At 49.0% G+C, this 18895-nt stretch overlaps 1 protein-coding gene across 1 annotated transcript in view; it reads right to left on the bottom strand.

Moving 5' to 3' along the window:
• CCNJL (cyclin J like) overlaps positions 1-18232 on the bottom strand; it is a 44728-nt gene extending 26496 nt beyond the window's left edge. The window contains exons 1-2 of the mRNA XM_016167108.2: positions 18074-18232; positions 17585-17692 (exon numbers count right to left, since the gene is read on the bottom strand). Of these exons, the coding sequence (XP_016022594.2) occupies positions 17585-17647 (63 nt within the window). The 5' untranslated portion in view covers positions 17648-17692; positions 18074-18232. The remainder of the gene's footprint in view (positions 1-17584; positions 17693-18073) is intronic.
• Between the last annotated feature and the right edge of the window lie 663 nt (positions 18233-18895).

Raw genomic sequence — 18895 nt, 5'->3', positions numbered from 1 at the left:
TGCCATAAGTGTAAAGCCTTTGGCACTTGTAAACATCCACCTTTCCCTCAAACTGGGCACTCAAACCCCAGACAAGGTGAGCTTTTCTGCTTCTGTTGGGCTCTCAGAGGAACCTGCCTCGCACCTGGAATGAAGCCCTCCACCTGAGGTTTGCAGCTGGGCCCGGGAGTCTTTGCAGGAAAGGGACCCTGGCTCTCCCAGGGCTCCGACGCCAAGCAGAATCAGGAGCCCTGAGCCTCGGCTTCCTCCCGGCGCTCACAGCAGGGCAATTCTTTGGCAAATGAACAACAATGCGGGACAGCAGCAGGCCTGCCCTGTTCAGTGTGAGAGCCCAGATGATTACTTCCCTAACCCAATTAGGGGGAAAGGCATTCATTACAAGGGCTTTGCTCTTAAGGATCCGCATTCTCCCCCCAGCACTCTTGACCTGAGTCAGTTGGAAGGCCACAGCGGCCGGGAGCGTGGAGCAGCCCTGTCTGCTGAGTGGCCTGGATTTCAGAAACAAAAGAGCAGTCTGCGAGGGGCGGCCTGGGATGCTCCCCCGGATTAGGCCGGCACTTGGCAGGTGCTCAGCAGCCGGCAGGCGGAAAGGGGGCAGGAACCCGGCCAGGCAGGGTGACCTTCCTCTCGGTTGGGCCGGGGCAGCATTGCATCAGTGTGGCCAGCAGAAAGGCTGCGGGGCAGGCACAGATGAAGAGGGGCAGAGGGGCAGGCGGAGGCTTCCTGGGCTTCTCCCTACCAGCAGCAGCTGGCCCTTTCTCACCTGAGTCACGCAGGAGAGCGTGTGCACCTCAAGCCTAGAGATGAGCAGATGACCAGGCGGGTACAGGGACAGATGGTCGTGACGCAGTTCTGGGGGAGAAACGTCCATCTTACAAAAACCTGCTTTTGTCATCTCAGTACTTTATTATTTAAAATAATCATAACGGGCTGGCGGCGGGGTGGGGGCACTGTGAGAGGCACACGGAAACGTCAACAGTGTCACCTCAGAGGGCTGGGATCGCGTGCGGTGTTTACTTTCATGCTTTTCAACAACTGTCTGGACTTTGGAAAAGCACCCAGTGTATGACCACTTGATTAGTTCAATCGCTGTGTTTCCAGTTTGAAAGGAAAAAACGACGGAGGGACTAGACACTCACTGTATTAAGGCCCAACTCAAAACGCACCCCCGGGGCCTCCCTGGAAACCCTACGTCATCACTCCGATGGCATTAACCCTTTAGTAACGGCATCCCCATGCCAGCACTGGGTACACATCCCACTCCATCCTCACAAGACACACAGGTTCCACCGAGGTCCTATGCAGAAGTAGCAGTTTTCTTTTTACTAATTATAAATTACGTGTTTCCCGACGGGTTTTCAAAAGTAGAAAAGAATAAGAGCTCCCACTTAGGACCCCCCGTGTGGAGAGAAGCGCTATGCAGTCGACTCCTCAGACGCTTCCCTGTGCAAACCTTTACAGAACGGGAAGGTGAGCCCCACGTGCGTCCCAATCCCCTTTAGGCAGCTTCAGAAACAGCATTTTCTATGGCTGCCTCGTGTTGCGCTGCTAGGTTGTGCTGTGACTTCGGCAGACCCCCCTCTGGGACAGGGCCAGTTTCTCTTCCTTCTGGTCTCTGTTCAGGCCACTCGGCACCCTGTGTGGCCCTGCAGGTGATGGAAGTGTCTGCTTGTTTACTAAGTCCCTCCCTGCTCCCCCAGAATACGGTCTCCAGGTGAGGGAGGGAGCCACTTCTGTGTCCTGTCTGGCCGTACCCCTGGCACCTGGCGCACACTTAAGGCTACTGAATAATATCTGTTGAATAAAGTGTTTTGTGTGAGGAATACAGAGGCGACCTGGGCAAACACCCACTGAAAGACTCTTCCTCTGCCTGCGACCTGCAATGCCCTCCTTACGTAGCCCTGCATCCTTCCCTGGGGTAACCAACAGGGAGGGGGAGTCCCCTCCATCCCGCCCAAGAAGGAAACCCTGGCATTTCCAAGACCAGAGGAGCCATTCTGGAGAAAAAGAAAGTGGTGAGTGTCAAGGCAGGCTTGAGTCCTTGAGAAACCACTCTTCTCTCTGCCCAAGATTTCTGCCTGGGGGTCCCAAAGCAGGAAGAGGATTATGTGAGAGAGACAACACTCTGAGAAAGGTCAAGTGGACCATGACCCACATGAAACCCCAAACCGAGCTACACAGAGTCAGAGGGGCTGCCTGAACAGGCTTCTGAGGATTCGAGGTGAACATCCAGGTGAGCATCTCATCTCCACTGCCACCCCCCAACCCCCTTACCGTGATGATCTTGGCAGAGCTGACAAACACTCCACTCTGTTGCTGGGCTCAGCTGTGTCTGGGAGTATGGGCCAAACCAGTTAAAAAGACCCCAAGCCCACAGCCAGGACTGGGGGAAAGAGACCTCTGCCCGTCACTGTTTCAGGACAGATGGGGAAGAAAATTCAGGGTGTACTCTTCACACACAGGCTCTGCCAGCTTTTTGAGGCTAACCTCAGAGGAGTGTGAAGGTCACATGCATTGTAAAAGTTCAGCCGGTTACCCCTGGCTTCTCTATTAGGGGAGGAAGTTATCATTTTAACCCTTGGTGTCCTGCACTGTGTGGTTTTCTAATTGCTTCACTATTAATCCACTCTTCCTTCGGATCTCAGCTTAAAAGTCACTTCTACAAAGAGTGTTCCCTGGCTGTGCCCCTATCAGATATTCCACAAGCATCAAGGACTTCCCTGCCTGCCCGCCTTCCATCCATCTGCATCAAAGACCTTCTGTGCTTCCTTCCTTCCTCGCTCCCTCCCTGCCTGCCTGCCTGCCTGCCACCCACCCATCCATCCACTTTTACTGTTTTTTTCACCCCTTATTTGTAAACATCATGAGCGCAGGGACTGAGTTCATCTTGTTCAGCTCTCTGACCACAATACCTGACACGAAAGAGATGCCTAGTAGTTATAAAAACCTTCGAATTTGGGGAATGGGAAACACTTGAAAAGGTGAGAAAGGTGGGAAACACTTGAAAAGGTGAAGACCAGAGGGGAGGTACAAGGAGCTTGGGATGCTGAATTCCATAGGAAAGAAAGCTCTGTCCTTGCCTTGAGGGATCATGTGCCTCAGTCTACCCAACAGCAACGGAGGGTTCCCAGGGAGGAATTATGAATTACGCACTCTATATTCAGTCATTTTGAAGGCAATGTTTCCCAATGTGTGTTCCATGACACCCCAGTCCCAAGATATATTACCTGAAGAAAAGGGGTCTGTGGGCCATCGGTTTGGGAAACACTGATACTACACTGCTCCTTCCCAAAAGGAATCACACATTAGCCCATAAGGGGCCCTGAATCACTTGTGCAAGAAAAAAACTTACATAGTTTTCGGAAACTCTAGGTTAGATTTATTTATCCCCAGACGACCACCACTACTCCGCTTTTGGGGGCCAGAGTAACAACCTAGAGAACTTGTTCTGGGAAATGGTGCTTCGGGGTGCTGGTGCTGGGCACTGGGGTACTGGGAAAACTCAACCCCAGCACAAATGCACCACGAGACTCTGGCTCAATGCCTAATTATTTGATGATTCCAAACTGAGAGATTTACTGAAAAGTTCACAGAGTAAAAACCACAGCTTCCACCTGCAGAACTGCCCTGGTAAGAATTTCCACACAGCCTTGGTGTTAGGAGCCTAGTCGACGCACAAGCGGCTGCAGATGGCAGCTCACGGAAGCCCTAGGCGGCCAGGCGCTCAGTGCCCTGCGTCGGGGGTCCAGGGTCTGGACCCGAGATCAAATCCTCCCACACCCTGCTCCATCTCTAATATGCAATTATGTGTATATATAATATGCACATGTTCCTTATATATATTTATAATTTTGGAAGCTTCCAATTCTCTGTGAACACTGACCTGATTCCTCCGTGGGAACCTTCTAATGTTACTGGGTACCCTGAGGTACATAACACCCCAAGGCAAGGACAGAACTTTCTCTGTCCTCTGGAATTTAGCTCCTCAAGCTGCTTGTATTACACACACACACACACACACACACACACACACACACACACACACTTGCCAGACCCTGTGTCCGTACGTTTTGTCCTCTCATCTTCCAAAAGGCCTGCGAGGTGAGGATTATCAGCATCCTAGTATCCCAGACAAAAATGGCTTGCAGAGGCTAAGCAACCGGCTTAAGTTCACCCAATTAATAAATAATGTACCTGAATCTGGGTTTTCTGACTCCATGTTCTTAATAGTATGTTTTGGGGTCTCCACAGGGTAGTTTATATTTGCATTTTCCTTCCAAAATAATGTTTTCTCTAACTAATTATAAAACATCTGATTACTATAGAAATTTTAGAAAGTACAGATGAGTACAAAGAACATTAAAATCACCAGCAAGCCCACCAGCAGGAGATGTCGAGTACGTGCGAGTGTCAGTATGTGCCCTTCCAGCTTGTTTCTCTGTACGTCCTCAGCCCCACTCCTCTCTCTCACAGGACTGTCACCCCCTAACTGAGTTTAGGTTCTCTACAACAACACCCACCCTCTCGGGGTGGGCCCACCAGCCCCGGTACCCAGGAAACCGAGGCACAGGGCCAAGGCCACATTGCAGGTTGGTGGCAAATCCTGGACTCAGACATCAGAGGGGCTGCCCAGGCCTGGGATGTGACACTGCTTGGAGTGTGACAACCATTTCATAAACAGCCCCAAGTGCAGAGCAGGGCTGAGCAGCTCTCTCCTACTAGCCGCCAAAAGCAAACCATGCTGGTCTCCTCCTCTGCGCATCCAGCCATGCTCATCCTCCCTGCTGCCCACAGCTGCCTCCCGAGGGAGGCTGGGCCTCCAGGCACTGAGCAAGCTGCTTGGGAAACAGCTGGGGGTGGGGGTGGGGGGGATTGAGTTGCGTCTGTCTGAGAACAAAGAGTAGCAAGCCCTGAAGAAACACCACCGGTAACCGAGGTGACCAACAGGAAGTGGGGACTTGCAAATTGAAAGGGAAAAAGAAAGGGGAGGGGGGAGGCTGGTTCTTCAGAGGCCTGAGGAGTACACACCGCCAACCTGGGAGGCCCTGCAAGGCCGAAGGATCACCCTTCTTCCCCTATCCACCCCATTGCTTCATAAACCTAAGGAGGCATTTTCGGTAAAGAATCAACATCTCTGCGGGAACAGTATTTCAACATTCTCGAGAGGGTAGCCTGCGGCACATGAAGCCAGCAGTGCCAGTGACATCCCTTCCTGATGACTTCCAGCCTGTAGCTTCCTTCCAGCAGAAAGGAACATCGCCCCCGGCCACCCTATCTCTCACTGGTCCCCTGAACTCAGCAAACAGGAGGGGGACCAGCTCTGGACACACCTCCTCGTTTCCAGAGCCACTGCCCTTCTGAGCATACTCTGCCTCAGGCCCAGCTACAATTGCCAGGCATCCGACTGTGGCCAAAGACACATGTGTCCACCCCTCAGTGGCCCCCCTCCCACCCATGCCACTGAGCCCTCCCAACACCCCCACCCCCACAACACTCACGGCCTTTAATAACCCCTGGCCCCAGGTTCTTCACTTCTTGGCTGGACACAGAGCGAAGGTCATGTGAAGGTGGAAAAAGAATAGAGTGATCCAACTACAAGCCAAGAATGCCAAGGACTGCCAGCAACCACCAGATGCTAGAAGCAGCAAGAAAGGATCCTCCTCAGAGCCTTTGAAGGAAGCGTGCACGGCCCTGAATTCGAGCTCCTAGCCTCCTAGTGAGCGAATGAACTTTGGTTGTTTTAAGCCACCCAGCTTGAGGCAGCCCGAAGAACCTACAACACTCCCGACTTACTGAGTCAGCTTCCTGGGCACGGAGCTGGGCGCCCATCTGTGCTTCTTAGCATCACGATGAGGCCGACGCTTGGCTATCAGCTCCATGAAGGCAGAGAACTTCGTCCTGTTCACCACTTACGGTCATGCGTCACTTAACGACAGGGATGCATCCTGAGAAATGCGCCCTTAGGCGATTCCATCTTCGTGTGAACACCGCAGAGTGCACTTACACAAACCTGGATGGTTCAGCCCACTACACACCCAGGCTGTATGGTCTACTGCTCCTAGGCTACAAACCTGTACCGCATGTTACATGTACTGAATGCCGTAAGCATTGTAACGCAGTGTAAGTATCTGTGCACCTAACATATCTAAAGACAGAGAAGGTACAGATAAAATAGGGCACCAAAGGTAAAAAGTGGCGCACACCTGTGCAGGGTGCTTCCCATGAATGGAGTGTGCAGGACTAGAAGTTGCTCTGGGTGAGTCAGTGAGTGAGTGTGAAGGCTAGGACGTGACTGTGCACTACTGTAGACTTTACAAACACTGTCCCGCGAGCCCTTAAATTGAAAATATTGAGAAGACTGGCTGGATAAGGTGTGGGTCACCGTAACAGTGCAGTCAGCAGAGAGTAAAGGGCCCGAGGATGAGCGGGAATAAGAAATCATGACAGAGGGGTAAAGAAACATAAGGGATTGTCATGGCAATGTGGTTTTGGCGATTGCATGTTGAAGCAGTGGTCAGATTAAGGAACTTTGTGGTATTCTTAAAAAAAAAAAAAAAAAGAGGGTGTTTAACATGGAGAGGGTGTAGAATTGAGGCCTCAATATTTTGACTTCAGCAATTTCTCTTTGGTTCCACTGATTGTCTGGCCCAAAGGGCTCTCTTCAGCATTTAATTGATGGAAGAAATGAAACTGATCTATGCTTTACATCATTACAACCTGAAAATATTTCTGAAGTACAGGAACAAGGCAAGTTTTTATTAAAGTGGCGGTGGCACCGGGTACTTGTTAAGGTAGCTGCTGGGGACCTGTGTCCTTGTCCGGGATCTCAGATCCTCAACAAAGAATTGTCAGCAATGTACTCTGAGGACTGTCACGCCAGCTCTGGGAGGGCTGTAGCAGCCTCCGAAGACGCAGCACTGGGGACACAGGCTCCTCTGTGCTGAAACAGGCCAGTGGCTGGCTGACCAGGATATCATCTGTGCACTCAAAACTGAGGTGCTGTGAGTGACAAGGAATCTACTGCCAAGCCCCAGTTACTGCTCCCATCAGAGAAAGTCAAAATCCACAGAAACAATATATCCTTCCATTTCTTACAGGAAATTGAGCTCCCTTATAATTTTATGGGACCACCATTGTGTATGTGGTCTGTTGCTGACCAAAACATCATTAGATGTCACATGACGCTATATATCCCCAGTGGCTAGCAGTGCCTGGCATGTAGCTGGCTGCTAAAAAAATGTGTCTGAACATAAGAATAAATATGCACCGATGTTCAAGAACTACTAGTGCCTTCATAAGGGCATTTAACTTTTTTTTAAAAAAAAAAGCAACTTGAATAATCAAATGAGATTATGTGCATCAAATATTTAACAGTGTCTGGCATACTGTAGGTACCCAATGAACATCAACTCCCTTAATTTGGTGGGCACTAGGAGTCTTCAAAGATTACACAGAAACTAGAAGGACCTTTCAAAGAACAATGCTCATTGTGAAAAAAGGCGGATCAGGCTCACCAACGGAAAATTACTTTGTTCCATCTAGTAAGAAACTTGAAATATTTCACTCCTTTTGTTAACTGGTCCTTTTGATACTATTTCCTAAAACTCTCAAGTCTCCCTACTTCCTGTGCTGGTTCAGATGCCATCTCTTTGGACTGCCAACACCAGTCTCCAAGTCCAAGGCCACTTTCCAGAGACAGAGCACTCCCTCCTCATGGCTATTCACGTGCCCGCAGGATGAGCGCAGACACCCACAGAGACCGGCATCTCCAGGTCCACCTCCCTGTCTTCTCCACTCACCAGACCACCCCTCAAAGGTCACCAACGCTTGACCTTGGTAGATGAACTTCCTCCACACCTTTCTCTGCCTAGCAGGCTTCTGCTTATCCTTTGAACCCAGTTCACAGGACACCTCTTTGACGCTTTTCATACTTCCCTAGGCAACTGGAAGTCACTGTTGGTACAATGGTTAAAAGCCTGGGTTCAAATCCTGGCTTTTCCATCTACTAGCTGTATGGCCTTATATATGTTATTTATTTACTTATTATGAATTTTTTTAAGAGTTTATTTGAGCAAAATTGACAACATATGCCAGGGAGCAAGATCTCAAATACTCCTGAGAATAACACTTTACAGCTTCTTTTATGCATCTGATATGAAGGGTGGGTGGGGGCGAGAAGGTAAAGACGATTACATGGAGGTGGGGGAGGGCAAGGCGGGGACCAGATTGCAGGATAGTTAACAAGACTATGTGCTCTCTTGAGGTGTGTTAACCTGGGTGCACAGAAACGATGGACAGGGCCTGCCTAAGGCAAAGATAAACCTTTTACTAAAAAGGTATGCACCATAACCTGCTTGTTGGGAATTTATAATCAGATCACCCTGTGAGGTCAGTAAGTTATATAATTCTTTAAACTTTAGCCTGGCCCACCAGTAAAATGGGGATAATTATGGTACCTACTAGCGAGGATCGGGGACTGTCTGAGGGCTTAAGATAATGGAAGGGGACGGATGTCAAGTTAGCACCCGTTAATGTGGACAATCATTACTCATGGCGAAGCCCCCTGGGTGGGGGGCGTGGCCTCTCCTGGCACAGCTTCCATAGGACTGCAGGTCATACACGGGGTTCAGTCAACAACTGCTGTATAAAGAGGCTGCCTGCCAACTGACCACAGAGACGGCCCAAAGAAACAAGCCAGAACTCTGCCTTCCCCCAACTCAGGGCCAGCAAAGGCCACTCGTGCCCACTAGGCTGCCTCCCTCTTGACCAGAACTGGGGATCCCTCCTCCCAAAAAAGGCTGCCTGACACCTGGGACAATATCCACAGTGGTCTGACAAAGATTTGCTGGAAATCACTTCATGGCCCACCTTAAAAGTAACCATGCAAGATAAACCCTGAAGTATAAGGGATAATGGGGTACTATGTCTGCAACTTGGGACCAGAAAAAAAAAAAAGTATAAAGATAGAAAAAGAGAATGGTAAGGCAAATGTGTTAAAATGTTCACAATTGTGTACTGTGCTGGCAACTCTTCTGTGAGTTTGAAATCCTTTCAAAACAGAAAGTTAACACAAAAGGAGAGACCAACAAGAGATTTAACTCAGAGCCAACGGCTCAACACCCCCGGCCCTCTCCACGGCCCTTCTCACCTCCTCAGTAGCTGCTCAGCTTCAGCCTTGCTGAAGGGGAAGTTCACATTACACCATCTCTAACTTCAAGGCTCTTGCAATTCCTCTGCTTATCAAAAGTCAGGCTCTGAACAGCAGATTGCAAAGTTTTAAGGCCTTAGCTCTCCCACTTAATAGGGGAATGCTGGCCAAGACCTTGAGCCTCCAGAAGTCATTTCTCTACCTGAAGGATGGAGTTGTTGGCAGCCATGCTACCTACCGGCCGGACAAGACTAGTTCAACAGTGAAGTGCAGGAAGGCAACGTGTGGGCTGTAAGGCACAGCCCCAAGATAAGGTGTCTGGGATGTGCACTCACCGACGGGGGAGCCTCGTCTGCAGTAGCTGCTCAGAACTGGGGAGACACAGCCCCCGCGTTCCCTCATGGGCCTGCTATCTAGGGAGGGAGGTGCTTCCAAATCAAACAATTGCATTAATAAGTGTGTAACCAAAAACTGTGCTGGGTGCTAAAGGGACAATCCAGGGCGGTCTGAGAATATATCACAAGGGTCCCAGAGCTGACCTAGACTGGGACTCAGGGAAGTCCCCTCTGAGGAAGTGACGTTTGAGCTGACAGCTAGAAAACAAGCAGATCAAAATCCCACAAGACTAGGAAAGTACATAAACCAACTGTTAATGTGAACTCAGGTTAAATGGTACCATGAAGAAACAGTAGGCCAAATTAAGGATAGGGGCCAATTTACTGGGATAAATTATCTGGTTTATTCAAAAATCAGTGACATGAAAAACATTTTTTAAGGGGATGGGAGGAAGGGAGACCATTAGAGAATGAAAGGCTTAGCCTGATTATTTTTTTTAAATGTAATACATAGACCTTACCTGGATCATGATTTGAATAAACCACCTATGAAAGCCAATTTTGAGACAAATGGAGAAAACTACATATGGACTGGGCAATGGAAAATACTAATGAATTATCGTTAATTTTATTAGCTCTAATAATGGCATAGCTGTTACATTTTTTTAAAAAAGCCTTTACCTGTTCCTGGACGTTTATGCGAAACTCTAGAAAAGACTAATCTAGTCTACAGAGACAAAAAGCAGATCAGTGATTGCCTGGGGCCGGAAGCAGCAGAGCCAGAGTGACTGAGAAGGGGCCCAGGAATGCGTCTAGATTGACGGCAGTGTTCTGTATCTTGATTACAGTGGTAGTTACATGAGTGTAGACACTTGTGAAAGCTCACTGTATACTCTAAACTGCGTGCACGCTTAAGCCCTGTACATTGTCCTATATATAAATTGTACTTCAGCTTAAAAAAATGAAATAAATATTCAACAAGGAGATGATGCAATCAGATCACGGTGTATCCATATAATCACACATTATATGCATGATATTATAGAACAATGACAGAGAAAGTTGTTTAGTTCATATAGTTAATAAAAATTAAATTATACAACTATAATATACTACGATTGCATTTTTGTAAAATAAAATGTATATATTTGGGTAGAAAATGACTAAAAAGAAATAGTCCATTCATTCATTCAGTACAAATTTACTGAGTTATCGACTATAGAAAAGAAAAGAAAAATCGACTATAGAAAAGAAAAAAAAAAATCCCTTCTGGTCTTAGAACTTCTATTTGGTGGTTTCATAGAAAACATTTAAATTATTAAAATATAAACATGAAACAAAAACGAATAGTACCACTAAATGTGTAAATAATACAACTTGTGTTAGAACACACACACACACACACACACACACACACACACACACACACACACGTTTGTTTAAGCACAGAATAACTCCGGAAGGAGTCACGAGAAACTGGGACCTGCAGGAAGAGACGCAGGCATATGGAACAGGGGTGCCAGGAAGCCTATTCATTTATCCACCCCGTTAGAGAGCTTGATTTTCTAACCATATTTATTCTAAATAAACAACGACTGACAGTTTCCAATGTTTTGCTAACATCCAATTATCGGGAATTGGATGGAGATGATATGAGAGTGTGTGCACGGTACGTTCCAATTTGACTTCGAAATTTTCAGAATGAAAATGTATCACAACGACTCGCACCCAGGGGGACAGAAGAACCTACACCAAATGCCAACAGAGACTGCTCCGAGTGGTGGGACCATGGGGAGAATTTTATTTTCCTCCGTTTGTATTTACTTTTGCAGTTTCCTACACAAACAAGAAAATGCACTGTGTGTGTGTGTGTGTGTGTGTGTGTTCAATAACTTTAAAAAAAAACGGAGAGAGAGAAAGAGCAGACCCACACTGTCACCTCCTTCTGCCAGGTGCTCAGACACACCAGAGAATCGTTGGCTGCACTCCCTTTACCCAAGGGGCTGTGTGGTTTAGAAAGACAAAGAACGAGTCAAGGGCAGAGGCACAGGGCCAGCTCAAAGCCTTTAATGTCCTCCCCTCACGTAGAGAGCACAGGCTTCCCCAGCCAACTAGAGTGCCTGCCAAGCCCCTACCCCACCCCACAACCCAGAGGCCTCAGAGGGTGACAACAAGAGTGCGCCCACACCCACTTTCTCCTGGGACACCTGGAAGGCAGGTGGGGCAGGGATCGCTGTCCCAGTTTATAGATGAAAGGAAGCCTACAAGATAATATGCTCCTTCCACAGATCAGGTGCACTGAGGCCAAGTCTCGGCTGAGTGTCACGGGCACACTGAGCACTTCGCTACTCCAAGACAGGAAGGTCTCGAAAAAGGCCAAGTTCTGATTCGGTTTTTCCCCAGCTTCCTACAGAACCCCGGTGAGTCTCCGAGCTGGATGCCACCTCAAAGGACATCTCATCCATCTCTCAAACCCCATTTCTCTTCCAGCCCCCCAACGTCCATTCTCCGTTCGTAGCCACTTCCAGGGACAGCCCAGGTCATCGCTGCAGGTCGGACTACAAGAAGCTCTTCCTTATACCAAGAGCCTCACCCTTACCTCCAGGAAGGAACCCCAAGGACCAGTTGCTAGGCTCTCACTTGAGCACACGCATAAGGTAGCCCTGTCGGTAGGTGGTTTAGGGAGAACCCAGCTCTTACAGAACGACTGTAACGCAGACTAACATACAGAGCCTGCGTCACGGATGGCACAGCTTCGACTGTTCCCTGCCTCGTGCTTCTATTCTTTCCTAAAATGGGATTTTTTTTCCCCCCAAATAAATTGATGTTCAAGCTCTGATACACAAGTCAGTTCCTCGCACCCTCTGAGTCTTGCAGTTTCCCACCTATAACGCGGGGTCAATCACAGCACTGGGCGGACGTGAGGAGCTGAGTGAGATAACACACAGGGGCGTGCGTGGCACCCTGCCCGAAACGTAGCGAGTGCTTAGTAAGCAGAAGCCACCAACATTATCACTCCTAAACATCTCTTTTGCTGCTGGTATATTGGTAGATCTTTTGTATAAGTTCAGTCGCAAATCAGTAAAAATGCCTTTTACCCATCCACTGGTTCAAGAAACACAGCTAGTTCTCTAAGTGTGCAGGAAGCAAGCTTCAGGAAATAGAACAAACCCATTTGGTGGCTGGTTTCTCTGCAGATCTCACATCTAGGGCAGGATGAGAAGACTGCTAAGGTCTTCTGTGACTCCAGCCCTGGGAGCAGGCAAACACCCAAAGAGGAAGGAAGGGAGCCTGAGGCAGGTAGGCCCCACAGAGCCCTGGAAGATAGAGCTACCAGGTCATGCCAAGTAGTTTGTCACATGGCTTTGGGAGGATGGGATTTCCCCCGGTATCCTCCAAATCTTAATAATCAGAAAGTCTTCCACATACCTAAGAAGCCTTAAACCATAGAGTGAGTGCCGTAAACGTTTTCTTTGCTTACTAACATAACCATTTCCACCTCGTAAGAGAGTGAAAATATGTGTCGAGTGCACATAAACCAAAAGGAGATCAGACCAAGTTCTATCTATTTTGTGCTCATCAGGAGATAAAATTGGGGAGAAAAATGGAACCTCCTGGCAAATGTCTGAGAGGGATGATATGGATTTTTATTACTCGGGTTCAACCTGTAGTTTTTTTCCCTAATATCCTTAAGCTGGACTTTGATCCACACCAATAAATCTGCTCTTGAACAGATTTCTAAACCCTCCTCCTACTACTCCTCTCCTTCCCCTGAATTATCCAAGAGGAGAAGGCGCACATCTGTAGGAAGCTGGGAGCAGCCCCCACCTGGTCCTGCACCCGGCACCAGGGCCCACATTGGCAAAGACGGCCCTGGCCAGGCCAGGGGGCAGCACTGGGCATTCTTCTAAGACCTGACTAGGACCCCTGGTAAGCGCTGCTGCACATCCATTCAATATGCCCCAGAAGAGCCCATCTGAGCCTGCTCCTTCCCTTCTGTGATCTCCCAATGGACGTGCCTGCAGCAGGTGAGGTGGTGGACACTCCTCAGCCCTTCTCCACACACAGGACACAGAATGCCGAGTATCTGAGAATGCCGAAGTCCCAGACACACCTCATGCCTGCAAGGACCTCACAGCCAAGTGGGTAGGACGAGTTACTATGCAGGGTGACAAGAACAGTGAGAGAAATAAGCATGACGTTGAGGCTGGGACACATGGAGGAGAGAGACTGGAAAGACAAGGAAGGTGGCCCTCAATTTGTTGTTGGACTCGAGACCCTATTCATTTTAAACTTTGGTGGATGAAACTTTCAGGGGGGAAAAAAAGAAGTGGCTCTGTTTTAATCTGAATATTCACGGGAGTATATACCTTACCACAAAATCATTATCAACAGCCTCACTGTCACCACCAGCCTGGGATGATCTGTTCCTCTTCTCATATTTACTGAAGAAGTCAAGGGCACAGGTGTAATGGGTAAGAAACCTGACTCCCCTGTACTGGCTGGCATCTCCAGCTCCAGCAGAAATTGGGCAAAGGAGGGGTGAGGTTCTAGGTCTGCTCCAGTTGAAGCAACAGGGCCAGAAAGCATGATTAAAGTTGCAATTTAAGGATGAACCTGGGATAAAAATAGCCTGGGAGGGAGGAGGATTCCATCTCTCCTTCACCAGTTAAGATGTCTTACCTGGGCTGGTTAAAAGATCTTGTGGATGGGGTCTTAGCTGTTGGGTCCAACCCTCGGCAGGGGTGGCCTCTGGCAAAATGCCGCCTTTCCTAGCCACAACCCCACTGCCATCCAATGGGTCCGGTGGAATAATGGTGCCTTTCTTATAAGGATTACCTGTCACAATTGTGAACCCCTCTGAGGGTGGTCAACAAACCCCAAGACTTATCCTGACTACACACTACATGAAAGGGGCTGCTAGCCTCGGATGTGGCATTTGTAAGTAGAAAGGCACGACACCTGTCATGTACCTGCCGCGTCTCACACGGTTGTAAGGCTCTCTCACTTACTCCTGATAGCCTATACAACATTTTCCCCAGTTCATAAAAGAGAAAATTTAAAAAGTTATTCTTTTCATATTCCACACAGATCAGGGAGATTCTGTTCTAGGCAGTGAGGCCTAGCACTAAACGAGACATGCATGGGCCTATTCTTGTGGAGCATATATTCTGGTATGGGAAAAAAGATAAAGAAGAAATCATTCCTGATGCTGGTAAATGCTGTAAAGAACACAAAACTGGATGATTTGATAGACTGACACAGAGGAACAGTAATAGAAAAAAAGTAGAGATCAAATACAGGGACCGGCCAGTGCAAAGGCCCTGCGACATAAATGAGTGTGACTTCTTCATGGAGGAGAAAGCAGGTCAGCGAAGGAAGGGCTAAGAGACAAGTCAGGAGAGCAGGCCGGGGCCCAACCGTGTCACACCTTACAAGTGGTGGTAAGACCGGGAGTTTAATTATAAGCACAACGGGATGACACTGAGGGTCTCTAAGCAGAGAAGTGACACAATTTAAGTTCTGGCTATCATGGGAGACTAGATGATGGGGGCTGGGTTTAAAGAAATTGAGAGTGGCAAACAGCCAGCTCACTGCTGTACCGTCGTTCCTAGTTCGCATCTAACGCCAAGGGTCATTTCCACAGTGCCACATTTTACACACGGTAGTATGATGTCATACTGGAATGTCACATCCGACAAAGTGAGGTTCCCACTGTCTCTGTGATCCCAGGGTTGCTTCTTGCATCGGTCAAGTAAGGTAACTGCTCATGGTTGTATGACGACCATTCAACAGCATATGTGGTAACCTGCTTTGTATTCATCTGGTAACATTCGACAGTGTCTACCATGTGCCAGATGGTAAAGTTGTTCTACAGTGTGAAAACTGTGTTATTAGCATAGGTATTTAATAAAAAGATTACTCTGGGAAAAATAAAGGGACGGCCCTCTTAAGAAAGGTGAGAACTGTGTGGATACTGGGTTCCTCTAGTCTTCACTTTTCTCTGCAAACTCTCCATTAAGCCAAATTTTCTCCAGAAGCATCTTTTTTCGAACAGAGAGACTAAAGGAGAAAAATAGTTTATATACCGGGGAGGCGAGACATTATAACCAAAGGAACCCAGGATCTACCCTGTAAGTACAGCTTCAAGTCATGGGTAACCCTGAGCATCAACCCGAGTGAGTTTTCTATCTCTTACCTGTAAAACCTGGACAAATCCATCCTCCCTCAAGGTAGGCAGCAGAGCAGGGAACTAATGTGGCAGTATGGCATGGGTGAGGCAGAATTAATGGGGACCTGCCTGCCCTGCTCCTTTTGAGTGGCTAGAGGAAAGATTAGAACGCTCTCACTTACATATAAACGATTGGAGCTAGTTAAGTTTATATTGTTCTCAGAAATCCTTCCTGGTAGACAGGGGCAAAGTAGGTCAAAACCATTCCCCTCAAGCTATGAGCATAACTGACAACCACTAGAGCCCATGATGAACAAGGAGGCCCAGTGTCCATGGCAGACCTTATTAATTCATTCAGCCACCACCTCCGCAAACGGACCAAGGCCGTACAGCCTGGTCTACCATCCCACTGCCCCTGCTTCTTAATAGAACCACCAAGACCTGGGTTTCTTCTCCAGATGCCCAGAATGTGCCATTCTGCTCCAGGGAGAAGATCAAGGGAAGCAAAAGAAAGTGACAGCCTGGACAAGAAATGCAAAGACAGAGACGGATTAGTAGGTACAGGAAAAAAAAAAAAATTCTTTTTGACAAGAAGATACCTACTCCTGAATGAGGAAAAAACTGAATAGCCACTGACTTTTTAAGTAGAATTCCACAGACAGAGGGTGCAAATGCATTGGATGTAGGACCGGTCTGTGTAGGGACCCAGGTACCCCAATAAGAAGACTTCTCCCTCCCTGTACTGGGTTGAATGGTGTCTGCCAGATTCATGTCTATCTGGAACATCAAAATGTAACCTTATTTGGAAATAGGGTCTTTAGAGAGGTACAGTAATTAAGACATAATGGATTAAAGTAGACCCTATTCCAATGACTAATATCCTTATAAGGAGAGAAAACTGAGACACAGACAGACGTATGGATAGAACGCCATGTGACCTGACAAAAGAATCGGACATTGCAGTGATACATCTACAAGCTGGGGATTAAAAAGCGCCGGCCAAAACCTTAATTTTGGACTTCCAGCCACCAGAACTGTGACAGAACACACTGCTATTAAGTCCCCCATTTGTGGCACTTTGTCATGGAAGCCCTAGGAAACCAATACACTCTATTTCACACCTCTTACCCAAAAGCACAGTCCCTGGTCTCATCCCACCACAGGAGGCAAGACACACACACAGGCCACGCCTCCCGCCCACCTGGACTTTTCTACCTTCTCGGTGCTCACTGGCACTCGCCCTTCAAGGTGATGGGGTGCAGGGATCACATTTCAGCTGCTCCCCTCTCCACCTTCTGCCACCTTGAGGCAACTGGCTGGGGAATGTTTGTTTCCTCCTCATATCCACCTAGATTTACAGCCTCTCATTTAGATTCGTATTTTTAAAAATTTTATTCAATCTCATCCCAGAGATTCTGGGATGTATACCTTATATTATCATTTACCTACTACTTTCTTATATTAAGTCACTACGTTTACTTACTTTTATTTTAAAAGAAACTGCTCATCATGACAATAAATGAAAAATCAGCATCGTCCTGTGCAGAACTTGCTAGATATGTTCTTAAAGTGCACTTAAATATTTTTTTACAAGTCTATTCATGTACCATTTCAAATAATCTTGGGTTAGAATACTAGGGGAACTAACACTTTAAAGAATACAGTGACCGTCTCGGTTTAGCTGGCAGAGAGCTCTAGGCTCCTAATCAGAGCTCTGGGCTCCTAATTAGAAAAAAAAGACAAACTTAAACTCTGATCTCGCCTCTCCCCCAGACTCCCCGGGAGAAGCATAAGGGCTGGAGGAAAGAAAGGCACCGGGAGTTCCTAGTTCCAGTTCCCCCGCATGGTGACCTAAGCAAACACAGTCGAGAGCGAAAAGGACTTTAAATGCCTAGTTCTGCGAGTGGACGAGACCAGGGAGGCACTGACCTTCTCGCGCAGGGTGCAGTGGACGTCCGAGGCGACGCGCCCTTCCCACCACGGCTCATCCATCCTCGCGTAGGCAGGTCCGAGGCTACCGGGCTTTCAGGGAGCACCCTGCATGGACACGGGCTACCTCAGCGGCCGCAGAGCGCCCCCCGGGCTCCGACCCCTGGCACTCCTATCTTCGCTCGCCCCTGGCCGGGAGCCCCCTTCTGCCCACCTCAGCGGAGCTGGCGGTCGCCTCCCGTCCCCGGAAGGTTGCGGTATCCCCTCCCCTCTGTTCGTGGGACCTGGGGCGACCTGGAGCTGTGCAACGACTTGCAGAATTTTTATCTTCCCTTTTGCAAAAGTTGCAGAGAAAGTTGCCGACTCCGCTGGCTCGCCCGGGGCTGGGGCTCCAGCAGGGGCCACCGGCTCGCTGTCCCCAACTCCTCCCCCGCCGCCCAGCCTTTGTCCTGCTCCCACATCCTGCCCTCGAGCCGGGGCGAAACTCACGCATCCCTCTCCGGGCATGGGGGGCTGCGGGCACCAGGCCCTTCCCGAGGTCGAGCCAGCGGGTCCTCTGGTGCCAGCACGCGGCTCGGCCCTCGCGCGGGGCGCTCCGCGCTCTCGACGGCCGCCTCCGCAGCCCCGCTCGCCCCCGCGCCGCTGCGCCCCTGCGTGCGCTCAGGTCCCGCCGCGGCTCGCAGTCTCCGGGCCGCCGGGGGCCTCCCTCCCTCGCTAGGGGAATTGGGGGCCGGGCCTCGCGCATGCGCTGCCAGCCCCCGCACCCCGCGGGGCTGGGGGCTGGGAATTGGAGTCTTTCTTTCGCCAGCGCTGGCTCCGCTTCCTGCCCGCCCTCCTCTCCCGCCTGGGTGGAAAGCCTCCCCCTCACCTTGGCGGAGACTTCGGATGGCCTGCTGGGCACCCCGCGGGCCTACGCGGGGAGCGTGAGGAGCGCAGGGACCGCGGCGCCACCTGCGCTCACCACGCGTGAAACGCGCAGGCAGGATGCCCCAGAAAGTTCTGTCTCCCGCGTACGCTGCGCTAGCCAACTTTACGTTGGTTCCACCTGTTTTTTCTTTTTTCTTTTCTTATTTTTTTTTGAACCTGTCCTGGGGAGACAGATTTCCAAACGGACAATTCCCACGAAAGCTACCGAAAAGCCGCCCTTGATTATCCTCGAGTCTCTAAGTCTAAAGGAAGTTCAGTAAATTAACTGATATTTATTGTGCTACTGCAAAGTAGAGTTCTATGCCGTACACTGGAGGAAAACCTGTCTAGTGGAGGGTCTGGTGTCTTTTTTTAAATTTAGTTGATTGTTTTTGGAAAGCCGGC

This window comes from Rousettus aegyptiacus, unplaced genomic scaffold (genome assembly GCF_014176215.1).
Source record: "Rousettus aegyptiacus isolate mRouAeg1 unplaced genomic scaffold, mRouAeg1.p scaffold_m13_p_7, whole genome shotgun sequence".
Lineage (NCBI taxonomy): Eukaryota > Metazoa > Chordata > Mammalia > Chiroptera > Pteropodidae > Rousettus > Rousettus aegyptiacus.
This window is presented reverse-complemented; position numbering and strand designations above follow the sequence as displayed.